Source organism: Staurois parvus, unplaced genomic scaffold, assembly GCF_062004578.1.
Source record: "Staurois parvus isolate SC_StPar_1 unplaced genomic scaffold, SC_StPar_1.0 ptg000114l, whole genome shotgun sequence".
Classification (NCBI taxonomy): Eukaryota; Metazoa; Chordata; class Amphibia; order Anura; family Ranidae; genus Staurois; species Staurois parvus.
In genome coordinates, this window is record NW_028317910.1 from 298292 (window position 1) to 314961 (window position 16670).

Genomic DNA, 16670 nt, shown 5'->3' on the forward strand with positions numbered 1-16670 from the left:
CATGGCTCCAAATACTTTATATTTCTAAACGTATGCAACAAAAACCTGTTTTTAATGCAAACTGTAGAAACATTTTAAACTAGTTTTTTGATCCTGATCACCTCCTGGGAAACTATTTGTATTGTGCTGTTTTGTGAGCTGCCCTGTCCATGTCCACCTTTCTTTGCTATTTATACTGTAAGTTATTCTGAGCGGTTGTCAATTTTTTATGCTTTACTTAGATAATAAATAAATAATAATAATAAATAGCTATCCAAGATGTGAATAGAGCCATCAAACATTTTTTGCAAGCGAGACAAAGATTCCCTGCTCCAATACCACACTGGGGACTATGTCTTCCAGCTACGCCTCTGCATCTCGGTGTGGTCCCATCACACCCTAGAAGATGGAGCCAGGTACCCGCCTTGTGTCCAGCTCTGAGGAATCCATGTGGAATGGGGCTTAACTTATTCGGCTTGCGGTTTCTTTGAAATAAAGATTCCAGTAACATAGGACGACATCTGGATCTGCAGTCAGACAGGTCACGTATGGGCCTGAATATGTCACATTGTCTCGAGATCTTCTCCAGAAAAGGAAGAACATTTCCTGGACAAATCTCCCACTCAGTGTATGTATGTGGGAGAGACAGCATGTTTCATCACAGCTGTGCTTCCTGTGTGAGTGGGTGAGCTGGGCTTGCTTGCCGCGGTCTGATGTACTGTGACTGTGATAGTATGTGAGTATGACGCAGTCTACGTTGGGTGAGGTTGGATTTCGATGGCCAAAACATTATTAAAGAAAAGTCTTTTTGTTTCCTGAAAAGGGTGCTTGCTTATGAAAGTCAAAAAGCAGTTGCATCAATCATATCAAATCTTTTAATATACACACATGGAATGTACTGTACAGTATTTGCCAACTGGCCTGTAGGGATGAATTCATTTATTGTTTTTTTCATTTTCTTGAAATTTAGGTAACATTTTTGAGATTTCAACAAAATTTGGCATTTTGGGATTTAATGTAGGTGCAAACCTATTCACTACAATCTCATATAAGCTTTAACTTGTTAGAGCAGATCTTCTGCACTTTATCCACAAATTTGTTTCCCAGCCAAATGCAAACTTTATGGAGGGTTGCAACCATTTAGGATACTTATCCGCTAAGCAGATCCAGCGGTGTCCTGCAGAATACTTTCAGAATTCTGCCCCTCTCGGTCCAACACCACCATCTTCATTTCTGACGTCATCGCGAGGCCCACCAGGTTCTAGGCCAGGTCCCTCCTTCTGTCTCAATGAATGACTATGCCTCCTGGGATATAGCGGGCATAATGAACATCGCTCGCCTAGGCAAAGGACGTTCATGGGGGGCAGGCCTGAAGATTTTAAAGAAAAAAAAAAGTAAACAAAAGAAGTGAGCGCTATATGAAAAGGAGGGGAGGAGAGGTGGATAGGAGACAACTTACCTGAATGCATTCTCTGCATTAAGGTAAAAAACCTTCCACGATCAGGTCCCCCCACAACCCCCCCCCCTTCAATTAAATACTTCTGGGTTCTCTTTTGATCCAGTGCTGTTCCCATCTGCAGTAGCACTGCTATCTCTACCTCTGTACACAGAACACAGTGAGAGTCATTGGCTCCTGCTGCTGGCAATCAAATCCTGTGACGGGACAGCAGGGGAAGGACTATGCCATGCTGTGTGTGTCTATGGAAGTGCACAGCCCAGCTCGGGAGTGAGCCTGCACAAGTGCTCCTACAGCACACAGCTTGCTATGGGGGCACTCAGGGAAAAGGTGGTGCAGACAGTGCCGGCTGGAGACCCCATAAGAGGAGGTAAGGGGTCGCTTGGTGCAATACTACTGCACAGATCAGGTAGGTATGAGATGCTTAGTACTTTAAGAAAAAAATATGCATATACAACCACTTTAACATAATATCTGGTGATCCTGCCATGAAGGTCCTTGCAGTCAGATTTACTTACCTGATCCTCTGCTCTTCCATGCTGCTAGACCAGTCCCCACAGCATCTTCTTCTTCCCCCCCCCCCATGCTCCAGCAGTCTAAGGTTCTGATGTCATCAAGACTGGTGTAGGGTCCATAGCCCTGCATTGGATGTGAGCACGTCAAGGGAAAGACCACCACTGGAGCACGAAGGGGAAAGGTAGGTAAAAGTGCTTTTCATTTCCCCTAGACTAAAAGGAAAAGTTATCCCTTACAGTGTGGATACAGCCCCTCTGCAAAGGAGAATTTCTAAGTTTTCTGTATATGGGCTTTAAGTTTTTATTGCATGTGTCCCAATTGCCTGCTATAGATTTTGGATAGACACCTCCCTTTCTATAGTAATGAACTGGTCAAAGTCACCTCCCAATTTGTTAGCCTATTGTGGCACTCGACAAGGGTGGGACCATCTACAGCTACCATAGTGGGCATTTGTACTAAGAGGATATATGTACAATAGACCAGTCCTTGTTCTTTCTCACTGAAAGATTTCTGCAATTGCCAGGTAATCAGTGCTATACAATTCCCACAGGTCCAGGAGCAGTCAGGTAACAGCAGTTGTCTCCCCATCTGTCGACCCCTGTGCGACATCTGCATATCTATGGCTGTATTAAATCTTAACCCTTAAGCCGCATTTGCATACCGCGTTTATGTGCGTTTGCGGGTAAAAGCATTTTTAAAAGATAACCTCAGGAGACCTTCCCAAATGCCCAGAATGCACTGAAAATTAGTAAAAAATGAACTATTTCAGACATTCTGAGAGGAATTGAGAGAGCAGAAGCAGAGAGAGCAGTATGTGTTGAGATGACCTGTCTTTTCTGGTTGTATGCACTATGGATCCCATCATGAACATAATGCGGCACGTTCTACCATTTTTTCCTTCACGCAAAGTCTGGAACTGACTGCGCTGGTGTACTAAGTCCATTTGAATACATGGAAAACGCTTTGCATGCATTTCTGATGATGAAAAAAGGCTCTGGACAGCATCTGGACATGGAACAGTTAAAAAACGCTTCTAAACACAAATGCTTATAAATGCCGTTAACCGCGTTTACACATGTTTACAAGCGTTTGAAATGCTGGTAAAATCTACTCCTGAACGGAAGTTTGGTGCATTCAAAAAAACGACTGTAAACTCAACTGCCTGTAAACGACTGTAAACGACATAGTGTACATGGACACATAGGAAAACATTAGGGAGAGTTCAGGGGCTGCTGAAAAAAACACAGAAAAGCTCCTGAATGTCAGTTTAGGAGCTGCAGTGCACATGAGCCCTTAAGCCCCATACACACGATGAGAATATCAGATGATCATTCATTTTTTTTTTGCATCATGCTAGTCTCCATATCAAAAATGAAGAGGTTGCTAAAATTACGAAAATTCTTGTATGACAGAATAAAAATTTGGAAGTGATTTAATGCATTTAATTTTATTTTAAGATGAAAACTATACTGATTAAACCAAAATCGTATGATCTGGTATTGTACGAGAAAATTTTCGTGCTCGTATCGTCGAATACTTTTGGACGAAATCTGTGTACTAACAATCAGAATATTTTTCAAGCAGTATTTTTCACACAATTTTCTGATCATGTGTACTAGGCTTTAGAATCCTATAAAGTGCTGTATGACTGAGTATTCTGTATTAAATTAGAAGAACATTTCAGACCCTTTCAATTCCTGTAAGTGGATTGTGAGATTGCGGACCCTTTGCACACACTGCTGCGTGTTTATGAGATCGCAAACAAAGCTGCTTTCATGAAAGATGTCTAGACAGCAAGCGATCAATGTTTCTATAAGGTGGGAGCAGCTATGTCAAGGAATAAACACTCTGCCGAGTCCAGACAGCCGGAGGATGAGTAATGCAGTTCTCACATCTTTTATAAACTACATGGACTGCCAATGCAGACACGCTACCCTTTGGATTCTAGTTTTGCAGGGGTTAAACTCATGCATCTATCCAAAATCCTTATGAAACTTCTAAAGGAGAACTCTGTGCTGACTGGCCACTTATTAGCCATCAGGTTTGCTCCCCTTTTATAATCGAGTGTGTTCACAGTTTTCCTTCAACAAGCAGTATTACAGAATACAGAGCAGTGACATCCTATGGGAGAAAGCTGTTTGACTAATTTGCATGCCAGTGACATCTGCCCGGTACTCATCGTGGCTGACGCTGCACTGTTTGTGCATTTTTTGGTGGAGTTGTGTACTGAAGAGTTTGTCCACACTGCCTACGTACAGTTGTGCTCAAAAGTTTGCATACCCTGACAGAAATTGTGAAATTTTGGCATTGATATTGAAAATATGACTGATCATGCCAAAAAATGCTCTTTTATTGAAGGATGATGATCATATGAAGCCATTTATTATCCAAAAGTTGTTTGGCTCCTTTTTAAATCATAATGATAACAGAAATCACCCAAATGGCCATGATCAAAAGTTTCCATACCCTGGAATGTTTGGCCTTGGTACAGACACACAAGGTGACACACACGGGTTAAAATGCCAATTAGAGGTTAATGTCCCACATCTGTGGCTTTTTAAATTGCAATTAGTGTCAGTGTATAAATAGTCAATGAATTTGTTAGCTCTTACGTGGAAGCACTGACTAGGCTAGATACTGAGCCATGCGGATCAGAAAAGAACTGTCAAAAGTCCTGCGTAACAAGGTAATGGAACTTTATAAAGATGAAAAAGGACATAAAAAGATGCCCAAAGCCTTGAATATGCCAGTCATCACTTCCACTAAGAAGTAGAAAATTCAGGGACCTCGTTACCAAGCAAAGTACAGGCAGGCCAAGAAAAATTGCCATGGTATGCAAACGTTTGAGCACAACCGTATATCTAGGACCAAGATGTGGGTAGAGCAGGGAATTTTGTTGGCTTAAACATCACTCCTTTTTCAGGCCTTACATTGTGTATTAAAGAGAACTCAGGGATGGCACAATCACTAGGATTAATGGTTTACTTTACAAAAGTTAAGCATATCCAGAATCAGAGGGTCAACAGAAATGTGTTTTTGCTGATCCATTTATCCTGAATATGCTTAACTTTTCTTTTACAGCAAACCATTAATCCGAGTAATTGTGCCATCCCCGAGTGCTCCTTAATACTATTCACACATAAGCCCTGAAGAAGGGGAAAATTCATAAGCCCCTGAAACGCGTTGGCTATTTGTCAGGGCAGGAGCTGTGGAACGGACAGGCAGGCCTAGAGGCAGGGTCACGCACTGACTGACGACAACCATCACCCACAGACCGGAGTCCCTCAGGGCGCGGAGTCTAAGTTCCAGGCTGCCTTTCACCAGGGCCCCTGATGGTGGGGATGGACCTGACGCAGCCAGGAACCAGGTCGCGGCCCCCGAGACACCCCAGCTGCAGTAATGGCTGCCGCCAATGGCGTGTAGCTGGTAGGAATTAGATCAGACAATAGCGTAGTCAGGCAGGCCGGGTCGACAACAACGGGACAAACGGTACAGAACAGTAGACAAGAATCACAGGTCACAGGCCGGGTTCAGCAACAGGAGGTCAGATCAAAGGAAAATGCAGAGAATGGTCTAGTCACAAGCCAAGTCAGATTCCAGGAGAGTCACAAGAGTATACACAGAGCTGTTGAAACACTAACACACAAGACACGAATGCAAAGGGAATGTGCGGACAACAGACTTATATGTAATCAACCACACCCCTCTGGGGGATGGACCTCAGAGGCCTGAAGGCATAAAAGACTCCCACCATGCTCTTTGCAGAAACCCAAGATGGATGCCAGCACATGGAGCAGCACAACCTCTGGGAAAAGGTAGGACCTTGACACTGTTCTCTTCTTTTGAACCAATACTACTATTAAATGACTTTGGGCTCAGACCTTTTGTGTGGCTCTCTCATTAGACTTTGTACATGCGGTTCCACAATTCTGGATATCCAGTTCAGGTGATACACCTTTTCCATTGAGAACAGCCTATTGCAATCAGATTAACCTAATGATGATTTGAACCCAGCACCTTGTTTCTACTTGTTCTGGCAGAGCAGGGTGGCCATTCACCCTACACATATAGAGGTCAGTACTTGGTGTACCGATGCTTACTAGAAGAACTGGCTCATTAAGTCCATCTGCCCCAGACTTGGCATGCCTTGTTCACCTATGAAATCTGATATTGTCAGTGTGATCTTAGGTCGAGCCAGTTGATTGGGTGTAAGATGGGTGGCACAACGTAATAGGAATCAGGGGTTCTTGGTATGAGGCTTTCAGAGCAAAAAAAAAAAGTCAAATAAAGCTCCCCCAAGTATTTTTTAACTCCAATTTATCCCTGTTAAGTAGACCCAGAAATTTGACGTTTCTGCTGCCTGAACCTTGCCACTAAACATAACCATTACAAATAGTGTATCCTGTGAATTGTTACAGATATGGACAGCATACAACTTATTTCCCTTCCAGTGATGCAGTGCCGGGTGCCCGAGTGATCAGTCGCTAGGCCTGAGGATTGTCATATGGTGGAAGATTGAGAACCTGCACAAGCTCTGTCTTGGCTTTTACACAAGGTTTTTATTCTCCACTCTTGTAGGTGAAAGTAAGTATACGCAGCTAGTCAAGTGAACCTGTTGCTTTGCTCTGCATGAGAAAAGCACACATTCATTTTGAAGAGACCAGGCCATTCATTTCAACAAACATTCAAAAGCCCCAAGACTGCTGCTGGGAGCCGCCATCTTGGATGTGATATCAATGCCAGCAGTTACAGAAGACTCAGAGTTGTCACTCAAATGACACTTTAGAGTATTCCCCTTCCATTCCCCCCCATTAAATTAAAGATAATGCTTGAAGATAAGGGGAGGGGCATAAGAGCTGGACAGGCACAGACAGTAATTAGACCCTCCCAGAAGGGAAAAGGCTATAATGTGCAATATACGTTGTTGTTGTTGAGTTTATATAAATACTAACCAACTCTCTGGTGTTGTAGCAAGCACCCGAACACCTAATCTCAACTAACCAACCCTTGACCCTAGCACTAACCTCAACGTCTCAATTCCTAAGAATGAATGCACTCCTACAGCAGCACACTTACCATATCTGGTGACTTAAGTATCGGTGCTAAATGCTTCCATGATCTACAAATGATTCTTTCATATAACAGGGGTCCTTCTTCACTCAAATGTTACTAAACCCACAACAGTAAAATCAGTCTGTATATGCAGTAAAGCATGCTTGTTATACTCACTGTGGAACCTAAGGGGTTAATCTTCTGCATTTATCCTGACGAAGTCATGTGTTACAGTGATGCAACGCATAGATACGCCGTGAAGCAGCTTCCGGTTCGCGGTGACGTACATCCGGTACGGCCGCCATCTTGGCACACCCAGAAAAGCCTGAAACCCATGCAGTACACCCGTGCATGGGGTCTGAGAATGATGTGAACCACTTCATTATGTGAGTGAGCATATTTTATCTAATTATTACGGATTGCCTGCTGAGGATATCTACCATTATTGGAGCAAGATCCTACAGTGATCTTAAAGGCGTGTTGGCCCATTGGGTCGCAGAGTGAAGGTGAGGGGGCATTTTAGCCACAGGAGGAGTGTGTTTACACCATCACTGGAGATCCCGTGTTATCACTTCCTGCATGAATTTTTCCTAAGTGGAGCACGAATACCTACCATTTACGAACTTTTTGGCAAAAATTATTTGTGGTTGGTCACTCTTTTATGTTCACTCATCACGCATATAGAGTGTGATTTAAGGGGGCCACTAGTGTAGTGAATAGTTCTGAAGCAGCAACAGGACTACAGTTCACTTATTTGCACATATATTATAAGCACGTGTGACATTAGTTGTTTGACTATTCTTTTATATCTCTGCATATTTATATCATACATCCCAAGAGTCTTATCTATATTCCCATCGCACACATTCCTGGAAATACAGCTCATCAATGGCAGGTACTGTAGTGACTACCAGCTGGGACTGGAAACGGCATAGGCAAATGTACATATTCGCCAGCACACCATGGATCTCCAATATCACGATCACATGCCTGATGAAGGGGTCCTGTGCTGCTCTGAAACATTGCACTTTCTTTTGTGATCTGTTCTTTTTGTAATAGAAACCTCTTTGGACTATATTGGAGATCCATGGTGTGCTGGTGAATATGTACGTTTTTCAGGAGGGAGGGTTCTCAGCTCAGCCAATGCCTGAGCTAAGGGCAGATGGATTCCAGAAAGTAAATGCTACATGAATCATCTACCCTTACCCAAGATGGCCACTGCCAGAAATGCCAGGGGGTGTTTTTCAAAATGATTTCTTAGCAAAATAAAGCATGGAGACATGGATGGATGGATGAGATTGCTCTGAATATTAAAAATGAATTAAATAGCATTTCTAGTTTGTGGTGCAGTGCAGTTCCACTTTAAGTTGGGTGTACACTAGTAAAATTTTCTTTGCCACTTTTTTTGTTGTAAGAATGTTGCATTAGCAGGGTCGAATTGACATTTGTTTTTTTACCATGGTGACAAGAAGGAGCGGGATGGAAATTTTCTCTTGAATGTATGAACTTCTAACAGTGTATGTGGTTTTCGTTCAAAAAAGTCCAACAATTCCATTCAGTTGAATGTTAAAAACAAACAAAACCTTGAACTACTTTTGAATGACATATGAATGTACTGAGAATTTGTATCCATAGTAAATTTTTTTTGGTTTATACCCAGCTTTACTCCTTGAGATCCCTGCTTACATCATAAAACACAATATCCTATTATTACCCATGATATCAGTTATGAAGTATGATTTAAGCATTACATCACTGGGCTTTGCCTGCCAATTGTTCTTATGTTCTTCCGTCTGCCACAATTTTCTTTTTTTTTCCCAAGAAAGATGATATTTTCTTCTAGTGCAATACGCTGGTAGACAGAAAACACATTTCCCTTGGCCATCTTAATACATATGTTACAAAATAATTGACATCATTAGTATTTTCCAGTTTCCTGGTAACAAAATTGAAGAAAATATCTACTTTTTAAATACAAAACAAAGCTGACAGGAAGGAAAGTGGTTCTAGATAGAAAAGTTGTATTCAGTAAAGAACCTTATTACTCTATCCAAATGCCAACTGAAGTCAAAGGGATCAGGCGACCAGGGGACCGCCGCAAGCCAGTTATTAAAAAATAAACAAAACCCACAACAACTTGGATCTACAGTATGTCAGCAGTGGCAGCAGATACATGTTTTTTATGACTTGGGTGGACTGTGGATATAATGGATTACTTTGGTAGAATGTTCACACACAGTTATGGGGCATTGCTAATACATGTATTCATGTCAAGTGAAGGGTGAGTTAAGATGACCCACACTGACAGTGCCTAATAAACACAGATGTTGATAAAATGTGTACTACAAACTGTCAAAAGTTTTTAGTTTTGAATAAGTAGGGAACAGATAGAACCTCTGTCTGTTTTTTATTGTCTGTCTGCATCCCTGCTGGGGAGATTTCCCTTTACTTCCTGTCTGGCTGCCCACTGAACTAAGGAGATATCTCCCCAATGGTGATATACACAGGGATGACACTGATGCTTGCCTATATATTCATGGATTTTTCACTAGTTCAGCCAATCAATGCAATCATTTTAATAAGATGAAATAACTGTTTGATGCACCGTGAGCACAACTTCACCATATTTGCCAAGCTAAGTGAAAATTCCATTTGCAAAATGTAAATTGACTTAACTTAGTGAATGAGGTGAAGCTGTGTTGATTTAATGAACAGTGTTCATTTATTAATTTGAGCGCAAAAATCCTGCTTTTTTTTTTTCTTTGCCAACCTTTGCAAAATAAAACTTGCCTTTCAAACTGCAGGCAAAAATCACAGAAACATCAAGTATCTTTTAATGCTTACTTGCAGTGTTTTTCTATTTTTCGTAAATTATTTTTTTCACTTGCCTGTGAACTTGCTAGAAAGTTTGACTACTCCAGGAAGATTCAATACCCTAGCACAGGGGTGGGCAAACTGCGGTTCTCCAGCTATTGTGGAACTACATTTCCCATGAGGCATTGCAACATTACAAAACTGACAGTTACAGCTATGACTTGCAGAGGTATGATGGAACTTGTAGTCCTGCAACAGCTGGAGAGCCCCTAGCATAACCCCCTTCCTCCTTACACAGCATAGCTCTCTCCTCTTCTAGGTGTGTCTAATTACAGTATGTGCTGGCCCAGCTCCTCTGCCCCTACATAAGCTTTTAGATAGCTGCTGGGGTTGGAGTGAAGGATAATACTATAGAGTGCCACATGAGTGACAGCTCTGAGCCTGCTGGGTCTTCTGACATGAAGATGATGGTGCATATCTACTCAAAGGGGGTTTTTACAGGTAAATATCATGCCTAAAATATGTTAAATGCATATATACATTTTAAGGGAAGAATTGTTGAAATGAAATGTCTGGCATGGAGCCTCCTTAAGAAAAGAAACCCCACAATCTGCAGCAGTCAGTGCAATTTGTAAAAGTGAGTGGGGCTGAACCAAACAGAAAAATGAAGAATATATACAGAAATACAGTTTATTGAAAATGCAGCTTTGTTAGTGCAATGCCACTTATACGTTGTGGGCTACACATAAGGCAGCCCAGATGTACAGACACAAATATTGTTTCTATTTGTTCATTACACTGATACAGCCAGTCCAGTTAATTTGGTTACAAACCTCTAAAATTATCAGATCGGCAAAAAATATTAAAATTGACAGCTGTCAACATATTCATATTCTCCCTGAAATCTTAGAATTTCCCCCACTAAAATATCTCCCTGTCCTATTATTTTCAATAGGAAGTTCCAGTTGACAAATATTGCAAATGACATTCTCAGCTACTTTTCCCTTATGAGTTCATCCTAAAGGGATTTCTCACTTATATGGATACAAAGTCCTAATTTAAGGATCATGAAGGCACAAGGGCTTTACCATTGGCTGGTACCATAGGCAGGCAAGGAGCGTTCACACACATCTGCCAGCGCACAATTCTTCAAGTGGTTCTAAAGGCTGAAGGTTTTTTTTTACCTTAATGCATTTTATTGCATTCAAGTGGTTGTAAAGGCGCAATGTTTGTACCTTCATGTATTCTATCCATGAAGGTAAAAAACCTTGTGTGCAGCAGCCCCCACCAATCCTTACCTGAGCCCCCTTCTTCCAGCAATGATCTCAACAACCTTTGCTGTTTGGGGACACTTCCTCCTCATTGGATGAGACAGCAGTGTCTTATGGACGCATAGCGCAGGGGCTCGGGAACAAGCACGCAGCTTGAGTGGCTTTCCCTGGGGTCACTGCTCGACCTGGGTGGACCCGAGAAGAGGAAGATCTGGACTTCTCTGTGCAAACTCACTGCACAGAGCAGGTAAGTATAGACATGTTGTTATTTAAAAAAAAAACCCAAAGCTTTAGTGTCACTTTAAGGTTAAAACCCTTCTGGGTGCAGCTTCCCCCCAGCCCCCCTTATATTTTCTTGAGCCCCAGTGATTTGTATGAGCGCAGTGGCTCTCCTGGGTCTCTCCCTCTCCTCATTGGCTCACACAGCATTGGGAGCCATTGGGTCCTGCTACTGTCAATGACAGCCAGTGAGCCAATGAGGACAGAGAGAGTGGGGCAGGGCCAAGCTGTGCTCGGTGTGTGAATGCACAATGTCCATTCACAGGAGTGCGGCTCAGGGAGAGAGCCTGCTTGAGTGCCCCCATAGCAAGAGGCTTGCTATTGGGGGCACTCGGCAGGGGGAGGAGCCAGGATCACCAGCGGGGGACCCAAAATGAAGAGGATTGGGGGTTCCGTGCAAAACCATTGCACACAGGGGGTATGTTTGTTATTTATTTATTTTTTAATGACAACCTTTAGGAAGAGTTGAGTTAGATGAAAGCAGGAGATAAGAGTTACACAGGAGCAGAGTTCTCCAGTAGTAAAGAGTAGTTCAGGAGAGTAAAGTGAAATAGAGGAAAAAGAAAAGGACTCCAGCAGTGCATAGTATTTAAAGAGAGGAGAGGTAAATAGAGAAAGGAGACGATTCCTCCAGTAGTAAAGAGTATTAAAGGAGAGAAGAGATGGATAGAGGAAGGAGCAGAGTCCTCCAGCAGTGCAGAGTATTTCAGGAGAGGAGAGTTAAATAGAGGAAGGAGCAGAAATCCCCAGCAGCGCAGAATATTACATGAAAGGAGAGTTAGAGGAAAGAGTAGAATTCTCCAACAGTGCGGATCATTTTAGGAGAGGAGAGTTAGATAGAAATAGGAGAAGAGTCCTCCAGCAGTGCAGAGAATTTCTAGAGAGGAGAGTTAAATAAAAGAAGGAGCAAAGTCCTCCAGTACAAGAATATTTCAGGAGATGGGACTTAGAAAATAAAGGAGCAGAGTCCTCTAGCAGTGCAGAATAATTCAAGAGACGTGAGTTAAATAAAAGAAGGAGCAGAGTCCTCCAGCACAAGAGTATTTCAGGAGATGGGACTCAGAAAAGAAAGTAGCAGAGTCCTCTAGCACTGCAGAATAATTCAAGAGAGGTGTGTTCTCCAATGGCACAGATCATTTTAGGAGATGAGAGTTAGAACCAATGAGGGCAGAGAGGGTGGGGCAGGGCCAAGCTGTGCTCGGTGTGTGAATGCACAATGTCCATTCACAGGAGTGCGGCTCAGGGAGTGAGCCTGCTGGAGTGCCCCCATAGCAAGAGGCTTGCTATTGGGGGCACTCGGCAGGGGGGAGGAGCCAGGACCACCAGCAGGGGACCCAAAATGAAGAGGATCGGGGGTTCTGTGCAAAACCATTGCACACAGGGGGTATGTTTGTTATTTATTTTTTAATGAAAGAAAAAGGAGAAGAGTCCTCCAGCAGCGCAGAGAATTTCAAGAGAGGAAAGTTAAATAGAGGAAGGAGCAGAGTCCTCCAACACAGCAGAGTATTTCAGGAGATGGGAGTTAGAAAACAGAGTCCTCTAGCACTGCAGCATAATTCAAGAGAGGTGAGTTCTCCAATGGCACAGATCATTTTAGGAGATGAGAGTTAGAAAGAGGAGGGAGCAGAGTCCTCCTGCAGCACAGGGTATTACATGAAAGGAAAGGTGGATGATGGAACAGGTGGTAAAATACATGTACAGATCTTTCAATGTTTTATAGTGACATTAGTTTACCTAACATGATTAACTTTCACTTATAAACTTCAAAACAAATTGTCATAAACATCCAGAGACCATTGTATACGTGATTGACCCTTCTAACCATGACAGATAGCTCATAGTATTCCTAGTTGGTTGTATGGATTGGGAGACTAAGCCCCACACTGGACTTACAGATAAAACTACAAAGCCCAATAAATATAAGAAAAGCAACTTGTATATCTGTACAAATGTTTCCTGGATACAGACATTCTGATATGAGATGAAGACTTATCTCTGTGTATAAGGCACAGATAAAATGGAGGCTCCTTTGTCAAGTGTCAGGCTTACCGGCTTTCAGTCTCTCCGAGTGCAAACATGATACAATCCTAGAAATGGAAAGCATAGTTCATCTTCACAAAACACATTTTGAGTTTGTATTGGAAAGTTCAGCTGTAGAAGATTTTGTGGCACATTTCAGCATTTGTACATGTTTGCTGTCCCATATTTACATATTTTTCAAGCAACTGGATTGATTCTTTTTTTGAGACAGGAGCTGTGCTCAAGAGCTCCATTGATTAGGCCAGTTTTATGATAAGGTGTTGCTTTCAAGCAGGCTGTAGTCCCCCAGTTTTGTCTTGAAAGAAGGAAAAAGGCATAATCATTGTGCTGCAATAGGAAGCAAAGCCTGCCTATGTAATAAACACATATGGCTGCCCCATGTACATAAATAACAAAGAACTATAAATAGAAAAATATCTTTTCTTAAAAAAACTTTAACATTATAAGATTCCCTTTAAAGGAACCAATATGCAATTATGTCTCAGAAAGTGATCCCTCTTGAAAAGTTCATGTAGCGGTTCCTTGAAAAGTGCAGTCACTGGTCCCATGAAGAGGACTCTGGTCCTGCTGGTCACAGACCATGTTAGAAAAATCGCACATGACTCAGATCCATCTAACAAGGCCACCTATTTGTCTCTCACTCCGTGCCTGATCATACATAGATACTACTCTTGTCATCATCTGTGCCAGCTCAGTGTGGTGGGAGGTGGTGGTTCACGTGGGTCGGATTTGAGCCAAGGAAACCCAGGCGTTGCTTGTTTTTCCTCTGCTCCGTCATCTGGAAAAATGAAGAGTTTGAGAAAAATATAAATTGGTTACAATATAAATTGTATCATATTTATTATTATCTTAAAGGACAACCCATTGAGTGTGGTCTGCCTGGTATAATACTTACCTTCCTGCCTGGCCCTGAGATTGTGGGCCCTTCCTGGCCTTGTACAGTCTTTCCAACAAAACTGTCCTTTTCTTACAGCACATGCATATCACGGCCTCATTTATTCCTATGGATGAGCCATACTCATGGCAGCCTCCAGCTATTTAGCAGAGTATGTCTCATTCATAGAAATGAATAGGGGCATGGCACACTAGTGAGGCAATTACTGGAACATGGCAGAGCTTGGCCAGCCAGTCAGAAGAAGTCGGGCCCCAGTAACAAAGGAAAACAATATCAGAGAGGCACAGAAGAAGCTTTCTGGGTAATAATGGTATCTTGGGGTACATGCTCTTAGTCAGCACATTTATTCCAAAACCTAAAGTGTGACTCTGGGCAAAACAGAAAAATGGCCTATATTCTGCAGTCTAGCATTAACACAGCAGTTTTTGTTTTTCTGAATTCCCCCATAACATAATTGTATTACCTGTTCATCCTTGCCAATAGATTTGTTGTTTTCCCACATCCTGCAAGAGGCCAGGCTATCCAGCAAAAGTGACAGTTACAGGGGCTAGGACAAACCATTCAACAGTGCTTACAATGGTCACCTTTTATTATTTATAAGGCTTAAACCTTGCACCTCTGTTTGTCTTTTACCTAAAGTCCATCTAAGACTACCCAGTTCAAAGGGTGACCTTGTTACAGGTAGTGCAAAAATAAGGGAGGAGGGACAGGGCCGACCACACACGTTCAAAGTATTTAGATGAAGGTGTCTTCGGGCGTTTGTGGTATGCCCAAAGTCTACAACTGGTTAAATGGGCTTTAAAGCGGAACTAAACCCATTCATTTATCACTTTTGAAAACAAAAGTGACATCTCCAGTCTGTGCTGGGAATGTAAATGTTGCATTTGCTTGTGTTGTCAAGCAAACTGTCATATACCATCAAATGGCTGGCGTCATAACTGATCACATGTGCAGCAGCATGGCAATTGAAGATCGCACAGAGGCTAAGATGGCAGTTTCCTCGGCTGAAAACGATAGGAGTGTAGTACCGGTGTAAGAATCTAACAAATTAAAGCCAGCTAACGCTTTTTAGCTGTTACAGTAACTGTTTGTTTTTTTTGGGGGGGAGGGGTAAAAGGTTTGAACCATATCAATACATGCTGACTATTGTAAGCACCTCAGGCACCTCTGCTCTGTAACTGTCACTTTTGCTGGAGGGTCCTCACTGTTACAGGAAGTGGAAAATACCAGATCTACTGACAGGATCAACAGGTTATAAAACTATGTTATACAGAGTCTTAAACAAAGACTGCTGTGATAATGCAAATGACAGACTCCATCATAGATGTCCTTTTCTGTTTGGCCCAGAGATATACTTTAGCTGATGCTTTCCATGATGGTTCTGGCAGATGGTTATGTAAGTGCATCAGGTGGGTAATAAAATGCTGATTACAGACACTATTGTACTGAGAAGACAGAAGTTTAGTAAAAGAATAGATGACCCCTATAAATTGAATGCATTTTCTCCAGACATTGAAGAAAGAAAGACACTGGATAATCTGTGTGGGCTGCAGGCAGCCGTTCCCGAATCTCTCCCACGTCTCACAAGGTCAAGCTGCTGCACATACACAGCGAAGTTTAGTAGAGAGCTTTTCTGCGCAGACTGTGCATTATCATACCGGTCAGCAGGTTCGTGGTACAGATATATTTAGCGACTATTAGTCAGCTTGTTTGGTTACATCTGACTGTGCAGACGCTTTCTTTTCGTTTTTAACATTAACCTTGTATTTGGTCAAAGTACTACATTTAATGAAAATGCAGAAATAAAGTTTACTTGGTTCTGCAGAATGCTTTTTATATGTAGACTAGGTCCAGAACATTTTATTTATGAGACAAGTAATATCAAGTCTGTAATGGGAAGATAAAGGCCCATCCACCCAAAACTTTAGTTTCTGGTAGATGTTGGAGAGTTTACCCTGACAGTCTCCTTCATCACAGGGACTCTTATTGGTGAGATCTCTGTGAGTTGCCAGCTCTATACACCTGCTGTTTCCATTATATGGGGTTCCCACCATCTTTGTGCTGAGTTCCATGGTCTGCACACCTCCTGTGCTCATTATGAGGGATTCCCACAGTATCTACTCTGGGTTTCCAGGTCTACACACCTGTTGTATTTATTAGGAGGGGTTCCCACCATTCCCTGCACTGAGTTTCTGGGTCTGAACTCCTGCTGTCCCCATTGGGAGGGATTCCTACCATCCCTCTGTTGAAATATTGGGTCAGAACAGCATCTATGCCTATTATAAGGGGTTCCTATCATCTCCATGCTGAGTTCCAGTGTCTGCTCACCTGCTGTGCCCATTATGAGGGATTCCCACAATATCTACTC

The 16670-nt window shown here is 42.3% G+C and overlaps 1 protein-coding gene across 4 annotated transcripts in view; it reads right to left on the reverse strand.

The window, feature by feature from the left end:
- Nucleotides 1-10493: 10493 nt before the first annotated feature.
- The window catches only part of ITPR2 (inositol 1,4,5-trisphosphate receptor type 2), a 464180-nt gene continuing 458003 nt past the window's right edge, over nucleotides 10494-16670 (reverse strand). For all 4 annotated transcript variants that reach the window (XM_089671685.1, XM_089671684.1, XM_089671687.1 and 1 more), the window contains one exon: nucleotides 10494-14185. In XM_089671685.1, coding sequence (XP_089527811.1) covers nucleotides 14099-14185 — 87 coding nt within the window. In that variant the 3' untranslated portion in view covers nucleotides 10494-14098. The remainder of the gene's footprint in view (nucleotides 14186-16670) is intronic.